This window comes from Balaenoptera borealis, assembly GCF_965194805.1.
Source record: "Balaenoptera borealis genome assembly, chromosome: 4".
NCBI classification, from domain to species: domain Eukaryota; kingdom Metazoa; phylum Chordata; class Mammalia; order Artiodactyla; family Balaenopteridae; genus Balaenoptera; species Balaenoptera borealis.
In genome coordinates, this window is record NC_138861.1 from 32483655 (window position 1) to 32502645 (window position 18991).

The 18991-nt window shown below is 42.7% G+C and overlaps 1 protein-coding gene across 4 annotated transcripts in view; it reads right to left on the reverse strand.

The window, feature by feature from the left end:
* Positions 1-1564: 1564 nt before the first annotated feature.
* Positions 1565-18991, reverse strand: part of TBC1D9 (TBC1 domain family member 9) — a 110839-nt gene continuing 93412 nt past the window's right edge. For 3 of the 4 annotated variants that reach the window (XM_082390876.1, XM_082390875.1, XM_082390878.1), the window contains 8 exons: positions 18848-18946; positions 18606-18674; positions 14634-14874; positions 9170-9235; positions 8196-8282; positions 4993-5067; positions 4791-4894; positions 1565-3672 (listed from right to left, as the gene is read on the reverse strand). In XM_082390876.1, coding sequence (XP_082247002.1) covers positions 2947-3672; positions 4791-4894; positions 4993-5067; positions 8196-8282; positions 9170-9235; positions 14634-14874; positions 18606-18674; positions 18848-18946 — 1467 coding nt within the window. In that variant the 3' untranslated portion in view covers positions 1565-2946. The remainder of the gene's footprint in view (positions 3673-4790; positions 4895-4992; positions 5068-8195; positions 8283-9169; positions 9236-14633; positions 14875-18605; positions 18675-18847; positions 18947-18991) is intronic. The other variant, XM_082390877.1, reaches the window with a different exon arrangement.

The window sequence follows — 18991 nt, forward strand, 5'->3', positions numbered from 1 at the left end:
GCTTCCATCGGAGACCAGGTCAAGGTCACTCTACCAGGACTGGAAAGCTACTCTATCTCTGGGGACAGGAAAGGGCTCCCCTCTGCCTGGCCACCAAGGTTCCCAGCCTGCATCCTTGGTGGGGGATGAAGACGCTGTTGGCAGTGAACCTTCTCATTGTCCGTGGCTCCCTTGGTGACACTTGCACAAAGCTTATCCCCCTCCTACCCAGAATCAGACTTGAAGTAACGCAGGATGGATGATGTGGCTAGATCCGTGTTTTCTCTGGAGTACTCACTTCCCAAGCAACCAGGCTCCAAATGGTTTCTCCCTTTTCCCCCAGCAGTAGCTTTCTCTTTTGAGTTTTCATATATGAAAGCTCCACTGAGGCCAGTGCCCAGGGCTCTGGAGCTAGAAGCTCCCTGGGATGCCAGATCAAGTCTATTAGGATATAGACATTGAGCCCATCATCTGTGCTGGTGTAATGATTATTAGCATCACAGAACTAGACGGGAAGTGGCCATTCAGAGAAGATGGTCAATCACAATACACTGAAATCAAAGAGAATAATCCATGAAGATACTAAAAAGACATACACACAACCATTAAAAACTAGACAGGAAGTTTAATGCTCTTTGAAATGCCCTGTCTGCCTCTGGATGCTGAGGAGGAAGGCACTGACAAGACGGTCTCAGAGACTGAGCTGGAAAGAATCAACTCAAAGGCTCACGGCTCCTCCATAGGTAGCCTTTAGAAGTAAACGGACTAGAACCTGCTGTTATATAGTATATTGACACTGTGATAGAAACACTATGGGGTGCTTGAACAAATAAGGACAGTATTACGACAGGGTGTCAATATGAACATATACTTTCAGGGTGATGCACTGTTCAGTTATAATCCCGTTCTCAGTGATAATGGAAAATTCTGGCTCCTCTCATTTATCTAGGGCTACACATTTAAATACATGCTCATTCCCCTCCCAAACCCATCTTTAATTCTGGAGGTGAGAGAGAGTATCAGACTCTATAGAGTTATTTCTTGAGGCATCTTTAAGTGATAGACAGAATAATGGAATAATGTATAACCATTTAAGAGTCAAATCAAATGAATGACTACTCAATTAAATACATACCAAATGGTGTTACAGTGTACTAATCAGGGTTAAACAAAGGGATTTTCACCCTTTTATCACTTATGTAGGATAAGTTAAATAATTAGATGACTGACAATGATTCTCTTCCTTATTTTACATTCATATGCACATCACTATGTAGTGTATTTCTGTATTTCTTTTCTTTTCTTTTCTTTTTTCTTTTTTGGCTATGCTGCAGGCTTTCGGGATCTTAGTTCCCTGACCAGGGATTGAACCTGGGCCCCCAGCAGTGAGAGCGCCGAATCCTAACCACTGGACCGCCCGGGGAATTCCCCATACTGTATTTCTTATCTCAAAATATTTGCCTACAAAAATTTGTTACCTAAGTCAAAATGGTTGCCTAACATAATTTCCCCTGCAAAATTGTCAAAAGAATAATGTTATCATCACCTTAGACAGGAACTCAAGCACTGAGATAAAAGCCACATCTGAGTATCGGATGTATTTTATTTGTTCACATTTATCCTACTTGAGGTTAACACTACTTCATTGGACAGTTTAAAAAATCATTCTGTAAACAAAATAAAAAAGAGCAGCAACAGCTATAATAAAGACACAATGGATACTAAAATAAAGGAATGCATTGGAAGGAATATTCTGCATAAGCAAAGAAAATGTGACCATGATTATGAATTCAACAATAAGAGAAAAAAACTCCAACATCTGTAAAAGACAAAACTATAATAGGAATAAAAAAGAAGCAACAATACAAAGTGCAGGTGCGATAGTTTTCATTTCCAAGTCCATTCAGGAAATAGAGCATACTATTCTTTTATATAAAGTGACAAGTTCCGCTTTAAACATTCAGTTACGTTATCTTGCAGGTTGTTTTTTCAATTTACATTATCTCTACTTTACATGGATTTAACTGGAAAGATGGTCCTATGTGATACATGGTATAATTTCTTGAACCTATGGAGAGTATGGAAATGGTAAAGTTTATTCTTTTACTTTTTGCTTCATTTGCAAATAGTAACAAGAAGCTGAAAATCTAGTATGAGAAGCATCAGTATTTTTACTCCCCACCCCCCCAAAAAAAACCTGAGCCCTCTTATTATTCTTGTTGACACTTTCAGATTCTCTGTAACAAAAGACTGTTCATTTCCCCTGAATTCTGGCCCGCTGACTTAAATCATCAGTTTTTTAAAATGCAAAATTGGTCTGGTATTTGTCCAAATTGATCAGATAGAGGTGTTATTCTGGCATCACATAAAAATCACTTACACTTTCATAATTGCTTAGAACCTCAAAAGGGAACATCTGTTAAACATGATTTTTGAATAGAGGACTTTTATGAAATATATTTCAAATCTTAAAAAATCGTTTTAATGCTCCCTAAAAGCGGTATAGGACTTACCCCAGCTGACAGTGCCTCTTCCATTTAAGAACATTCTGTGTTTGTGGCATTCTACTTTCCTTACAGCTCTAATTTTACTTAAAAAGCCCAAATACACGTCTGCTGCCTTATTTAGTGTTAAACAGCACTACGTATACAGCTCAACAGCAAGATTAAGAAGTTATAAATACACACATATCACGGACAGAGTCACCTTTCTTTTGGAATTCATTGAATCAAACCGTATTCTGGTAAATCCCCCTCCCCCCCGACAAGAGCGTGTACTGTGCCTACATCGAGGTGTTTAAGTATTTCTCCAACAGCTTTCATTATATTATATTATGAAAACACTAGGCTTTAAGCCGGGTACTAATAAATATTTAATTTAAAAGGAAGAAAGAAACCCCAACACAGAACATAAAAAAGACCCTCCCCCCCGCCCCCGTCCCGCGTGTCCCTACAGAAGGCGTGGGATTCACCCGGACATGGCCGAGATCTCGTAGTCACTGGCCGAGGTGAGGGGCTTGCCCATCATCCGGATGTTTTTCGCACTGGTGATCCTGGCCATCATGCACACGGGCTTGTCAAAGTACTTCACCAGGGCGGGCTCTGTCAGGAGGGAGGCCAGGAACTGCTCGAAGGTGATGGCCCAGTCCCGGTCCAGGCTGCTGCTCCGGGGCAGCGCCGCGGGGCCCTGGCCGCTGCGCACCAGGACCGTGTCCTCGCCGATGTCTTCGCAGTGCAGCTTGTCCTCCTCGTGGGAGCCGGCACTCAGCACCGAGTACGAGGACATGGAGCTGTCGTCCTTGGTGTCGTCGTCGGAGATGAGCATGGAGGAGCAGGCCGCGTGGTCCCGGGGCGAGGAGTCCTCTAGCTTGATGTCCTCCATCTGGCCCCCCAGGGAGCGTTCCTCGCCGTCCCCCGCCAAGCTGGCCGGGAGGGGCGCCGCGGCTTCCGGCGCGTAAGGCTGGCCCGGCCCTTTGGTGGGGAAGAGCACGCCGCCGGGGACGCCCTGGTTGCCGGAGGGCCCGCCGCCTCCGCTCCCGCCCTCCCTGGCAGGCTGGGGAGTGAAGAGCTTGCCCACTTCCCCGATCTCCAGCAGGAGGCTGGTCACCGCCGCCGTGGCGTGGTACAGCTCCTGCTCGTTGGGGTCCTCGCTGAACATGTTATACATCGTCTTACACAGCTCGATAAACTGCCCCTGAAAAGGGATGGAGGGAAAACACACGTATGTGGCCGCCTCATGAGGAGCACGGAGGCAGGACCCAAGCGGACTGCAGAGCCATTTAACATCAGGACTCCTACAAGATCCCGGAAGAGTCCTACCCTAGGGTGGATGGATGTGTAGTTTAAAGTCTCTTTAAATGCTTCCTTTTTTTAAACTGGGAAAACTTCTGACATCCATGAAAGTAGAAAGAATGAAATAATACACCTTTATCTCTCTCTATCTCTCTCTATCTCTATCACTCTAGAGTCAAGAAGGACCACGGGGACTTCCCTCGTGGCCCAGTGAGTAAGACTCTGCACTCCCAATGCAGGGGGCCTGCGTTCCATCCCTGGTCGGGGAACTAGATCCCACATGCACGGCAACTAAGAGCCTGCGCGCCGCAATGAAGATCCCACGTGCCGCAACTAAGACCCGGTGCAGCCAAAATAAATAAATAAATATTAAAAAGGAAAAAAAAAGAAGGACCATGTTATACAAATGTTTCACTAACTGTTTTATCCTTTCTTGCAGTATCTTATGTAAATCGCAGACCTCACCTCATCTCATATCTACACACTATACAGCAGGCAGCCCAATTTTTCCAAGGTCAGGTCAGCTCCAATCCCCTCTCCCACGACACATCTGCTGGTATCCACGGACGGAAGTCATGCCTCCCATCCCCACCAGGATGATTTATCTGTTCTTCTGTTAGAAAACAGCATTTGCATCCTGTATTTTAATTATTTATATTGTTTTATCGCTCTCATTACATTTCAGCTGTTTAAGGAAAAAAATATGTCAGACATCTTTATAGCTGAGCACAGTGCTTTGAAAACAGCATGAGCTTGTCTTCTGAGTATCTGAGGGTATTGTTAAAGATTGGGATGAGAATGCATGTATTCCCAAATTTGAATATTTCGTGGTTCACATATTCTCTGAGGAGGTCATTTTCTCACAACAGAGCATACTTTTAATGCACAAAAGCATGCACAAAATAGATCCAAACAGGTACTAATTAAGCACCTTGAGGAGTACTTATTCGACATTTATCTATGACTAGAAAACAGAGCTTCAAGGTGTGAAATGCATGAACTACACTGTTCAGTACTCACCTGATTCAATTTGGGTAAATCCTTTGCATTCTTTGACTTGGATTTATTTTCTGGAGTCCAGAGTCTCAGATAATTACGATTTTCTTGAGAATTTGCCCTCTTCCCTAAAACCCAAATGCCAAGAAATAAGTATTCAAAGGTCAAGAAGCAACTGTTGAACCAGCAGTAAGGGAAACACAGAGAAGAGAAAGAAAGTCTGTACCTCTGTCCGGCTTTAGACTCACTGTAACAAAGCCATCGTCTGCACCGTGTTTGCTTCTGCTGTCCAATCCAACCACTACCAAGAAAGATTCAGAAGAAAAAAAGGAGAATGTTACATGATGAACCCATAGGTTTAGCAGGTGTAGTAGAAAACAGAAAAACCTCTAGGTAGAGCTGCCTAACATAGCAAAACAAAACAAAAACAAAACCCCAGCACATAAATAATTAGGCAAACAACAAATAATTTTTTAAAGTGTGAGCTCCCACATATCACATGGGACATACTCACGCCAAGCAAATTATTTTTTGTCCACCTCAAATTCAAATTTTACTGGGTGTCTCATATTTGATCTGACAACTGAGTGTTGCCTGCCAGATCAGTAAACAAAGGATGTTGCAGCCATCAAGCCAGCAGCACTGCAGCTGCCGCCAACTGTGCCATCTCCATCCTGAGGGGATTCAGGATGGAGAAAAATAGGATACTGGCCCTAGATAGCTAAGGTGCATATCAAAGGAATGATTTCAGTAAGCCCAGACTCTTGCATCTTCCCATACACAGAAAAGCACTAAATTCATTAACTTGAGATATCTGGTTTCTTTAATTAACACTAATCTTTTGATGTTCCCACTACGTGTTTTTTTTTTTTTTTTTTTTTTGCGAAAAAAAATCTTATATATCCTGGCTCTCCTCCCTTATCTCTTCAGAGCAGTCCCTCTGAGCTGTCTGAGAGGCTGCCTCCTGGGCTTAAGTCCTCAGTATGTCTGCCAAATAAAACGTAATTCTCAAGTTTTAGGTAGTGCACTTTTTTTTTTTTTACAATCGAAAAACTCTATCACTAGGTGAGAGATTCCCCAAGAATTCTTTTTTACAAGCAGGGCTCGGTGTATAAATAGGAATTAAAGGAGTGATTTCCTATGGTGTTCAGTACTTAAAAAATGGTGGTGCTGGCCCCAGTGAATGTTGATTTCCCTCCTCTGTTACCTTATCATCTTAACTTTGTATACATGAGATTGATCTTCTGCCAGGCTCTGCAAAAGATCAAGAACTCACTTTTTAAAAAGAAACTGACATCTATGTTGATAAAAGAAAACAAATGTCATGTGCTACTAAATTCCTTCAGATTCATAATCTGGCATTTTTTGACTTTCAAGAAAACAACTTATAATTGTTTTCTTCTTTCTTCTTAAAACAGGACATCCCAGGGCTTCAAAAGGGAGAGGTGTACAATCCCCCCAGTTTCCCATTCAGTTTGTCCAGCTGTAAGAATGCATCCCAAGCACTTCCTCAGCCATACAAAATGTGGCTGGTTTGCCACATATGTAACCTTTACATATTTAGTGTCAAATTAAAATCTCAGCAGCTTTTAAGACAGACTGAGGACAATGCACTATATATGCCGTGGAGAAAGTCCTCTCCTCTTAATGTTGAGCTAGCTTTAGGGAACAAGTAGATAGTCCAAAATGTTATGGTAAGCCCCATGCAATGGATATTATACAGCCAATTAAAAACCATGTTTTCAGAGAAAGTAAATGACATCGTAATAGGTTCACTAGATTTTAAGTGAAAAAAGGATACAAAACTGTATAGGCAGAAGAGGTGGAGATGGCATGTGCCAGAACACATTTGTTCTATTTTTAAATTGTTCACAAAACAATCCTTCAGCCAAAACAAACAAACAAACAAAACTGTATCGGCAGTTTGATCCCAGTTTTATATATATATTATGGATATTATTATAATTATATGGATAAAAAAGGAAAATAAATACTTCAAGATATTAATTATTATTAATAAGACATCGTTGGCTTATTTTATATATTTTGACCCATATTTTTAAAATTTTGATACAAAGCAGTAGTACTTTTGGAGTTAGAAAAAACATTTTTTAAAAAGCATCTTTTGAGGCTCTTAAATGCTACTGGCATGTAACCATTCCTGAAGCATCTCTGAAACAAGTGACTCCTATTCTGAGATGAGTGCCCACTAAGAAAGATGCAGCTAACATTTTGCAGTCAAAATATGATTGCTAAGGATTTGAAGAATATTGTCGGATGTGCTAAGGCACTATGCTAAGAGGCTTACTACATTATCTCACTAAGTCCTTACTATACCCAATGTGACAGCTCTCACCTCCACTTTCCACACAAGGACCCTGGTGCTCCCGGATGCCCGAAGCTGCCTGAGGTCATCTAGACAAACAGAGCCAGCATCCTGTCCAAAGCTCCTGCCCTTAACACGTATCACCAATAAGAAGACTGTCTGGCTCTCGCTCCTCTCCACTCAATCACTTAGGTGCTCACGGTTTAAAAGCAGGTCTAAGCTGTGCTTATTTGGGGACCGTAAGATTTAAGAGGCAAAAGGACCCAGGAGCAACCCATGCTGACTTTCAACCTTGGGTGAAGTCAGGAGGCTGCCTGCCCTACGGATGAAGTATCAATAGAATGGAGATGATAACGCACAGCAGCAGCAAGCCCAGACGCTGCTTAGATCCACACATGGCACAACAGAACGGGTTCAGATGTAAATCTGGAGATATTTCTAATGAGCCAGATCATGTCTGTGTAGATCTAACAACTCCACAGAGCAGGGGTCAGCAAACTTTCTCTGTAAAGGGCCAGATGGCAAACATCTGAGACAATTCTACCACTGTAGCGTGAGAGCAGCCATAGGCAATATATAACTGAATGAGCTTGGGTGTGTTCCTGGCTGTGTTCCAATAAAACTTTATTTATAGGCAGTAATGTTTAAATTTTATATTATTTTAATTCTTTGATATAAATTTTATATTATCACAGGCCGTACAAATAGGTGGTGGGCTGGATTTGCTCCAAAGTTTGCTGACGTCTGTTGCAGAGCAGCGTATCTTTTATCAATGCTAGTCCAGATTCTGGAGAGCAGCGTACACCAGAATGACGTTCTTAATGAACGTTTCTCCCTATCAAGGAGAGGGGAGCAAAGTATATGCCCTACAGGTAACGCTTTTTCTAAGCCAGCAGGACACAACGTACATGGTCCTTTCGGTGGGCTGAAGTACCCACTCCCCAGTAGTTACTCAAGTTCAAAAATTTAAAAAGAAAGTAGCATATTAGGCACCTGTATTCACTATACTTCTTTGATTGCCTAGCTTTGGAGGCAACTTTTCCCAATAACAGGGGGCTCTGTAGAAAAGAAACAGAGAGGCCCTGACGAGGAAAGTCACTTACCATGTGTGCATTCTGGGGTGATATCTTCAAAGAAGTACTGAGTTGCTTCAAAAGCAGAATCTGGCTCGTCTTGATCAGAGGATGGCTCTGGAGAGGGAGGAGAGATGATTCTCATATTGGCAGGGCCATGACTCAATGAAAGTGTGCTTTCATTGTTGAAGAAATGACATGGGGCTCATGAGAAGCTGAAGTTACGAAGGTGGGCTGGGGTGGGGGGGTCCCATCACTGGTGCGGGCCTTGAATGCCCACCTCCTCAAAACCCTTATGGGGAAGGGTCTCCCTCCAGTTCTAACTCCACCTTCCTTTATAACAACCCCACACTGAAGTGTCCCTTCACATTTGCCTTTTTTGGAGACTTTTCCTAAATCCTAAGGAATGATGCTTTAAGGAACCAAATTTTGGGAAATTGTACACTATAATGATAATTCCCAAATCTATAGTTTTACCCTATCTGTATCCTCGGAGCTAATCCCCCTTCCTTCCTCCCTTCTTCTTCCCTCCCTTTTTCCTTCTTCCCTTTTTCCCTCCCTTCCTTCCTTCCTCTCTCTCTCTCTTTCTCTTTCCCTCCATCCCTCCCTCCCTTTCTTTTTTAGTATTTGCTAGATATTTCCAGCTGGAGGCCATCCTTGTTTAAAACTGAACTCACAACTTCACCATCTTTCCCACTGTTTCTGTCAGTGGTAACACTGCTCCCCCTCGACTCAGAATCCCATGAGTTACCAAATGCTATTCGTTCTCTTGCAGAAGCCTGCTCTTTTCTATTACTGCAACTCACACTTCAGACAGGTGAATGATCATTGAATCAAGCACCTGCTGATTCAGGAACTCATGTAAAAAGTATCGTTCAGTTTGCTCTTAGTGACCAATGAGTGATTTTGTACATCAAAAAAAAAGGCAAACAGGTCTCACCAAAAAAGACTTCAAGCCAGGCCAGAGTCACAGGTATATGTGCTACTCTGTGTGTCTCGCTTACCAGGCAAGACGTGCATTTTGTACAGGAGTTTGAGCTTCTCTGTGAGGTCCCCATGGCACGCAGCACCTAGAAGTCACATAAGTACCAATGTGAAATGCACCATGTGTGCTACAATCCCCACCCCCTCCCCACAGGCTCAGCGTCCCCCTGAAGCACCTACTTTTACAAATTGAAACCCAGGTATCGTGTGGCAGAAAGTTTGGCCAGGACGTATTTGGGTTGAAAGCTCTGGAACCAGGATACCTGGTTTCAAATGCTTTGTACTTACTATGTGCCCTTGGGAGAGTGAACCTCTCTGTACCTCAGTTTCCCCCCTATGAGGCAAGATGATAAATTAGAAGATACTACCAGTGGTCTTGATATCAGGGCCCATGAAATGTGAGAACTAAAGGTGTTAACACTTAGAATAGAATAGCGGCTGGCACAAATTAAACTAGTGTTATTAATAAGAAAAGTCAGGTGATTGGGCCTCAACACCCTAAATACTTGCTAGAGTTCAGAAATAATCTCAATACATGTTTAAGAGTGCTTCAAATTACTCATTTTAGAAATCTTTTTTAGTTGCTTTTGGGGTCTCTTAAATATTTCTTCAGTTCAATTTAGCCTAACCTAGCCGCCATTATATCACCATTGCTTCAACCCAAAGAATCCTGTTACTTTTTCCCTTACAGTCCATACGTATTTCAGGAATCAGAAAATCCTTTGTAAATACGTGTTCTCAGAGCGCCTAGTTGAGGGTTAATCAGATTTGGGAAAAGGGGAATCACAGGATCTGGATTGGTTGGCAGGGACACCAGGGGTTGTCTCGTTCAGCCTCCCACTTAAGGTAGGGGTCTCCTCACACATCCACGTCCACGTAAGAGAGATGTCTGAGCCTCCTCAGGGACGGGAAACTCATCACAACCAGAGGCATCTCATCTCACTGGGGAGTTCTAGAAACGCTGAAAGGGCTCCTGTCATTTTTACTTTAGTCAGGACCCTTAACCTGCAGGCTCAAGTGCATGAATTCCATGAACCACAAACAATGTAAAATGTGGCCACGTGCCGATGTCACTTTTTGGGAAGATCTCCACAGTCCTTATCAGATCTCAAAGAGATCACAACTCAAAAAAAGGTTTAGAACTATTCCTTTTCCTTCCTTTTTAAAGTCAAACAGAATAGGTCTATTACGTCTTCATTACAACAATCCTTCAGATTTTAAGGACAGCTGTCCTGTTCCTCTCCAGCTTATCTTTTCAAGGCAACTTTATGTTCCCCAGGCTATACCTCTCTACGTTTTTTCAACTTTCTTATACGACGTGGTTTGTACACTCTTCCCTATACTTACCCACATCCACCTTATGTGTTAATGTGTCCATCAATAACCCTCTGGACAGAGAGTTCCAGAAGCCTCTCATCCACTGCAGAGAATAGTGGAACTGTTCTTAACTCTTAGCCTAAGTCTGCATTCAACTCTTTATACTCTTCACTCTGGAGTTTCTTATTGACCACATAGTTAACTAAACCCCCAAATGCTTACACACTGACTAATACTAACCATGAAAATAGTGACAGACATTTATGAACCATTCACTTTGTGTTAAACCCTATGTTAACTACTTTCCATGCGCATTTCACTTTCTTCTCACAATAATTCTACGAGATGGTCACAATTATTATCCTAACTTTACAGATGAGAAAAGTCGGGCTTATTGATATTAAGTAATGTTCAAGGTCATAAGCTAGCAAGTGGCAGGCCCAGGATTTGAACTCAGATTTGTCTGACCCTAGATCGCATGGTTGAAACCACTATACTATATATGCAGACATACAGTTCTTTTACAATCACTTCTTAAAATTTAAGATTTCGGATTTATCCCTAACAGTTTGTTTTTGCCAATCATTTCCTCCTCTGATTTCTTTAAATCTTGTTTTTGTCCTCCAACACAATGGCTGTCTCTCTTCACTTTGTGTAGTCAACACATTTGGTTGTGGTAGCTTCTCTCCCTTTATAGTTTAAATCCCTGACTGAGTCAGGTAGAGGGGGATAAGCAGTAATTGTAGTGACAACAATAATGAACACTTCTCGAGCCAGGCACTGTTGTAGGAACTTTACTTGAATTATTTCTTTTAGTCCTGACAATAACTATTTTGCAAATGAGGGAACAATCACAGAGGTTAAATACCAAGCCCAGCATACTGGAGAACTCTCCATTGACCGTCATGCTTTGGGTGCAGGGTTCAGCCAGTCATTGAATCACCAACATCCATATCCCTCCAACTTTCCGTTTATAATGAGTTATCTCTCCAGTGACCAGCTGCCTCATGACATCTATGGCATGTTTAGAAATGCTGCCTTCCAGCAATACCACTGGAAAAGGAGGTCCAGCTAATTTGTGGCTTGAGATTGTAATCCCTCATCTCTAATTCCACAGAGATGGTCTGTTCCCTAATCTCTAGAGGGATCTTTCTGGAGGTGAACATTGAAATTACTGATCCATCTCCTCCAGAATTCATTCTTTAGTTTCTTAAGACTTGAACAGAATTTCTCTTTTCTAGTCTACTTGTCTGTCTCCATAGCTGTCATCAACCCGCATGACTGACTACACCTCTGAGACCCCTCCCGGCAATCTGGGTGGAGTTTACTTTGCTCAGAGAACTCAACTGCATTTTTAAGAAGCCTAAGTACTCTTCTCCAATGTTTTCACTGTCTTGGACTGCAAACCTCTCTTTCCTTTTTGGAAGATTTTGAAGAGTATTTACCTTGTTGGGGTTTGACTAGGCTTAAGTAAATTAAATATTTATATTTATTCCTATCACTTTCTACACGTGTCTGGTATTTTCGTTATGAACATCTTTGCTAGAAGCAACTAATTGGCCGTAAGGCCATTTTGCCATAAGAGATAAAAATAACTGGTTGATGGTTACATTACACTAGAAAATAAGATATCGATTTTTGCAAATCCTTCAGCGAGCTAATCTAAGCCAGACTGTGTTAAAATTTTCACCATTTTCAAGAAACTTATACCCATCAGGAATCACATTACCATTTCCTTTTGGGGGGGATAGGAGGAGCTTGATTCTTTGTTTGCCTCCAACGTCTAATACTGCATGATAAATTTGGTAAAGACGGCCTGGGAGAACAATCTATTGTATCCAAATTAGCTAAAGAATCAATCATTAATGTTCTCGAAGGCTGTTGTGAATTAGTAGCTGCTTCTTTTATATTTGCCATAGCTTGGTAAACTTTTGGTTTTGACGAATGGGAGGCATGACTGCGCTCGTCGAAGGATTTATAAAAACTGATTTGTTATCTTTTTCTAGTGTCGTAACTGTCAACCAATTATTTTTATCTCTTATGGCAAAATGGCCTTATGGCCAATTAGCTTTGCAGCAAAACTGGCTGCAGCAAAGATGTTTACGGCAAAAATTCCTAGAACCCTTTCTACGTGCAGAACCTGTCTCTTTTTTCTCCTCCTTATTTTTGTCCAAGGGTAATTTAAAAAAAGCTCCCTTTGGATAGACACCAAGGTGATAATAATAGATACTTTGGAGCAGAAAAGATTAGGAGAGGGTCAAAAGGGTCTTTAGCCTTGTCTGGATTGTTTTACTTTATTTTATTTTGTTCACTTTTTTGAAAAGCAGAATGTATTTATGTTACTTTTGTAATTAAAAATTAATGCCTCCCTCTTCCCTAAAAAAACAAAAAAAATCCTATTTGCTGTCCTTAGCACAGAGTAATGAGAACAGCCCTCATCTGAATCCTGGGCCCAGTACGTACTAACTGTGCTTTTCAGTTCAATAACAGACGTATACTGACTTGCTAAAAATGAATGTTCCAGCAAGTTGCTTAACTTTTCTAAGCCTCCATCTCTTTAACTGACAATGGGGGTATTAATAGTAAGCAGACAGGTAATAAAGCATAATATTGATAGTAACTGCACAAACGCTGCTTCCAGGGTGCCTGAGTTCAAACTCCAACTTTGTAGTTGTGTGCTTTAGGTAAATTAAATGCACATGAAGCATGAGGGCAGTGCCTGGCTGAGTAAATGCTGTATAAATGTTAGTCATCAACACTATTATTACCCTCAAAGGTCTGTTGTTTGGATTAAGTGATAAAGTACAAGTTCTAAAGCATCACAACAGAGCCTGCACTTAAAAAAGGCTAGTTTCCTCCATGTACCCCCTTTGAATGATATATCTGAGTGCTTTATACAAATAGTTTTTACTTATCAAGAGGACCTTATCTACACCCCTTTGCTTTTTTTTTTAAAGGAATTCCTTTATTTTTATTATTTATTTATTTTTAGCTGTGTTGGGTCTTCGTTTCTGTGCGAGGGCTTTCTCTAGTTGCGGTGAGCGGGGGCCACTCTTCATCGCGGTGCGCGGGCCTCTCACTATCGCGGCCTCTCTTGTGCGGAGCACAGGCTCCAGACGCGCAGAACTCAGTAGTTGTGGCTCACGGGCCCAGCTGCTCCGCGGCATGTGGGATCTTCCCAGACCAGGGCTCGAACCCGTGTCCCCTGCATTGGCAGGCAGATTCTCAACCACTGCGCCACCAGGGAAGCCCACCCCTTTGCTTTTTTAACAACCATCAGCTTTCTCTGGCCTTTAAGCCTGCAGTCATCATTCTTAATGATTTAGGGTACCTTTTGGAATCATCGTTGGCTCTATGTCTGACGCCTTCATCTTTTGTGGGCACAGGTCATGTTCAAGTGCATGGACCAAGGTCACAGAGTGGCACAATTGGAATTTTAGAAAGTCTTCCTTCTTATCTCATTCAGGCAGCCTGACACAATGCCTGCTATATCCACAACCTCGTACTGGGCGGGCCAAGCCTGACCACCATGTAGCTTTTCTGCTCAAATATTAATGGAACAAGAGTCCAGTGGAATACAGGACAGGAAACAGGTCAGACAGTGAGGTGGACAGGCAGAAACTCGTGCTGCTTGTGAGGTGAGGGTGTGTGTTCTCAGGATGGACGCCCTTCCTCCCCGCAAAATGGAGAGAAAAGACTTCCATTTAGACTGCAGGGCTGTTGCATTTTTTTTTCCAGCTCTTTATTAAAAACATTATGAAATGTTTTATAAAATTTTATGAAACATATGTACTGTAAATATATTTTTTGACAAAGAAAAGAAATCCACCCAAACATTCCTTCCCTTGTAAAGTTATCGTGATTTGTGGTTCGTGTTTAAGTTGGCATTCTTGCAAACTCTCTGATAATGTATTTTAACTAGTGCTGAGGACTATCGAATGTAGAAGGTAACGATTTAATCATATAATATATCCATTAACTAAAAACGAATTTTACAGTCAGCTTGCAAACCTTAAAATGTGCTTCTCTGCCCTGTAAACCTTGTCTTCTGAAGCGAGAGGGGCTGTGGTCCTGAGGGCGGCACAGAGAACCACAAGGACCACGGTGCTTACTGACCTATTCCCCCCTCCCCCTGCCCCAACTCATGCAATAACATCACGTCCTTACTCAGTCCAGAGACAAACTCTCGGAAGTTGATCAGAGAATCTCCATTTTCATCTAATAACTGGAATAAGCGCGAGGCAAGCACGTCAGAGTGAGTTCCACAGGCCCAGGGAAAGAGCAGAGCAAACATGCCCTTGAACTGCTCAAAGTCGATGCGGTACTGCTCGAGATAGGGCAGGCTGGGGTCGTGCCGGTCCAGGGCATTGCTGCTCCCACCCCAGTAGCAGCTGGTTAGGTGTTCCGCCTGAAAAATCAAAGAACAGGAGGACTACTGGGGACTGCATCTCACAGCAAATACCAAGAAGAAAGGCCCTCCCTCAAATTTGGAAAAAGGCTTTAGGTCACCCGTGTGCATCTCCTGGGGGGGGGGGGGGCAGCGGTCTGGTCCCAGGGCCCCTCGGTTTCTCTTCTACATATATCTCCACTTGACCCCGCTCCCCACAAACTCCATGGCAACCGTCTCTGCGTTTACATCTGGCATGAAAAACCCAGTTCAATTACTGGCATAGGTGAAAAAAGAAAGAAAACCCTCCCCCTCCCCATTTTCTTCTCCCCACACCCACCCCCACACTCACAAGCATTTTAAGAAGTAACTCCCATAAAGACAAACTTTTTTTTTTTTTAATTTAAAAGAAATACATAGAATGTTAACCTGAAAAAAGGATCTGTAATTCAGGCAATCTGATCACCTTGTGTCCTCAGTGAGGATGGTACAGCCCACAGGGTAAGTAGCTCCCGCAGGGTCATCTAACCAGTTAGTCAAAGCAGAATCATCATGCGATTTTGGGTCTCCAAACTCCTAGTTTAGTGTCCTGTAAACCCCCTGCTTCCTGGTCATCAAAATCACATTAATATTATCCTAGTCATCCAGTAGTCAGGCTACAAGTGTGCGGTCCTCCTGTTTCACGCATCTGAAAATAGCTCCAGGAAAATTATGAGTAGGAACCACTAGGGTGAGGAGTACAGAGATCCAACAAAAGGCTTCTTGTTTCTGTCCTTGGAAAGAAGGCTGCCTCTTTATTCATGAGGTCATACTGATTCTGGGAGAAATATACGCCCATTCTAGGAAGACCGCAAAGAAAAAACAGCTAACAGAAAGGCCAGGAAGAACACCCCAGCTCCCCTGTATGGAGACATTTACAGTTAACACTGAATGGTAGCCTGGGGAGACGGGAGGGGCATCCAGAGGGAGACTTAACTTTTTACTTTATTCTCTGTTGTACTATTTCATTATAAGCATGTATAAATATTGCAAGAGCAAAAAGGCACTTACAAAACAGATCTCCCCCTCCCCCTGCCTAGGGGTTCTGAGAAGGGAAAGTCAGTGGTGAGTGCGTAGTACTTCAGTGTTGTTCTCACTTAGAACGGAGCAAAGAGGACCAATGTCTTTGTCCTCACTGTTTACTGGGAATTGTAGCTAATAACCCCAAAAAGAGCGGAGCGAGAGTAGACAAGAGAGAGGTTCCTGCAGGGCAGCCTCGGGAGAATAAAGGAAGTGTGTCAGGTCCACCAGGCTTCGGGTGGAGATGGGGGTGGGCTTGGGAGGAGTGGTGATGGTGGTGACGTCAGGGAGAGGAGGGTCCGAGGGACTGCACGGGTTGAGCTGTGCTCTGAAGTGATGCCCAGCAGCCCTCTGGGTGGGACGGTGTTGGTGATACATCCCCAGGAAGGGTCCTCTTTACCGGAGCTTCGTCGGTGGATGAAGGTTACCCAAAGCACTTCCTCCTAACTAAAGCGCTCACGTTCCTCTGGAACCAGGCCTGAATGTGGTGCAGGCACTTTCACCGTGCTCACAACCTTCAGGAAACGACAAGCCATGCAGACCATGACCCTCTTCTTTGATGAGACCCCCTACTCCATCATTTGGGCACTAGGGACCCGAGATTGAAAAAGGACTAATTTAGAAGGAGTTCCAGAGAAACTAAGGCATAGGGGCCCTGAACCACATTTTCCATCAAATCTGCCTCAGGGTGGCGGCCTTTCACCTTTTTCTACCAAGTTTTAGCCCAAAGCCCAAGGCAGAAAGCTCCGTGGGAGACAAATGTCTCTTTCCTTTGTATCCGAAGGAAACCCCCCAGAAATTGGCTTTATAAAGGACTAAGAGTCTGGCAGCGTGTCTGACACAGTAATGCCTCCATAAACGTTCGTTCAGATGAATTAAAGCCAATGAAGGTCTTCAAAAGACTCAAGGAAGAGTCGGTAACTGAAGTCTTTGTCTTGGGTTCCACAGTACCCGAGAGTCCTTCCCATCCCTGACACCAGCCAAGGATCTCAGGTTCTCTCTTGGGGCGCTCAGCAGACTTGGGGAACTCGTGTTTGTCAACACACCCTTAGGGCAGGGTTTTGGAGTGTAAAGAAAGCTTTCTTCAGGCAATATCCTCGGCATACAAATGACACACCTGGTACCTGGAGGTGCGTAGACCAGAGAGTGCAGGGGTGCCTGGGTAAGAAGACAAGGGCACCCCTGCCTCTGTGTCTTCAGTGATCTCCGGATCTTGGACTTCGGCACCACCAGCCCTGGTCTTCCTTTTCCGGGTGTCCCCAGAGCCACCCTCCTCTTTCTAAGGTCATAGCGCTTCCCATTATCTGTGCGTGGTCTTGCCGCCTACTCCCGCTTCCGTTTAGTTACCCCCAATCCTGGCCCTACCGGCACCACCCTGTGAAGCAGATTTCTTCCAGTCCTCAGTATCCTTTGAAAATCTGATCTCAACTGGATCATTGTATCTTCTTGTTTTGATCCAAGTTGGATCACTGATCGTTTTTGCTTAACGAAACGAAGAGGGACTCCCTCCTTACGGAAAACCAACGTACGCGGAGCAATTAGCTACCGCGCTTTACGTGTCTGAATAAAACACGAATGAGATGGCACAGGCTAGACACCTCGCCGTCAAGTGCTGAACGCAGCCTGGTGGGGACGCAGTTGTCTACTCTGTTGGTCATGCTGCTGAGCTGCACAAAGCCATCAACCTCTCTCTGCCCGCCCCAGAAGCACGCAGAGATGATACTAGATGGAAAACTGATCACTAATTCACCTATGTATTCAACACACATGTTTGGAACACCTAGTGGGGAGAGACACTAAACTAGGCACCAGTGAGACAAAAGGAAATAAAACGGTGGTGCCTCCAGTAGCTAACAGGCAAGCGGAAACATTTGCAAAAATATTCCCAGCTCTCACATTCTCTGGTCCTAAGATCTATTAGTGTTCAACTCAGATCTTTAAGTTTGTCCCTTTATGTTCCTTCCTGTAATATCTTTGCAGTCCTCGACCGTCTTCCTGAGTTCTGGAAGTAAAAGGCTCTGTACACAAGAAGCTAGCCAATTAAAGATTGTGATAAAATTGGTACCTGCATAAAAGGCATCTTTTAAAACTTTTTTCTTGGCAATTGCTGCATTTTTACAATGTTGGTAATGACAGCTATGACAAAAGTATTTTTTCTGGAAGAAAAGCCATTCTATACTGCTTTATTTACTGACATAATATTTTCTTATTGAGGATCAAGATTGGTATGGGCTGACTTAAAAAGGAAAATTGCAGAAATTTAACAACTAAGCTTTTCCTTAGACATTTGAGTAGCTTTATTCTTATTCTAGTTGCATATCTCTTTTTAAGAGTGCTTTAATATAGATTAATATAGGAAATTGCAATTTACAAGAGTTTCAGGAAGAATTTAAACTTCATTGCCATCATTCCAATGAGAATTATAAAGTAATGCCCTATTTTCTTAAGACCAAGGAAACAGCTAAAATATTATATGGAGTCGAAGAAAGCTAAAACATCAATTTAAATGAGTTATACCTTTATTTTTCATATTAAGTACTCTATTTTTACACTCTCAGCTCTATCTTCCTATTTATGCATGTTGACACTCATGCTATCCCTTCACAATTCAACAGAAAAATCTAGAACTAACTGAATTATTAAAGTGAACTCCTTTTTCCCCTGAATGTACATGAATTTTCTTTGAAACTCACTTTGAAAAGAGCATAAAGTTCTTCTAGTTCATCAATGGTAAAGGAAGTTTCTGTCACAATGGTTCGTACCTATAAGAAGAATAAACATAATGAATTTCACAAACTCAAAAATGTCATAATGGGAAACTTCCTGATTTTCTTGTTTTAAATCATCTTCAGTCTGTCAAGCAGGAATTTGAGTTGGTAGGAGTGTAAGGAAGGATGGAGAAAGAAGGTCACATTCCATTTCTCAAAAGACTCACCACGTTCCGTTTTGTAGTATCCTCCAGTGTCTGGATCACCTTCAGTCTCTGTTTGAATCTCATCTGCTCAATCAAATCCGCCCGGATAGTTCCAAATTTCTGGAAAAAAACAACATTGGTATTTCGAGAAATCTGCTAAAGCAC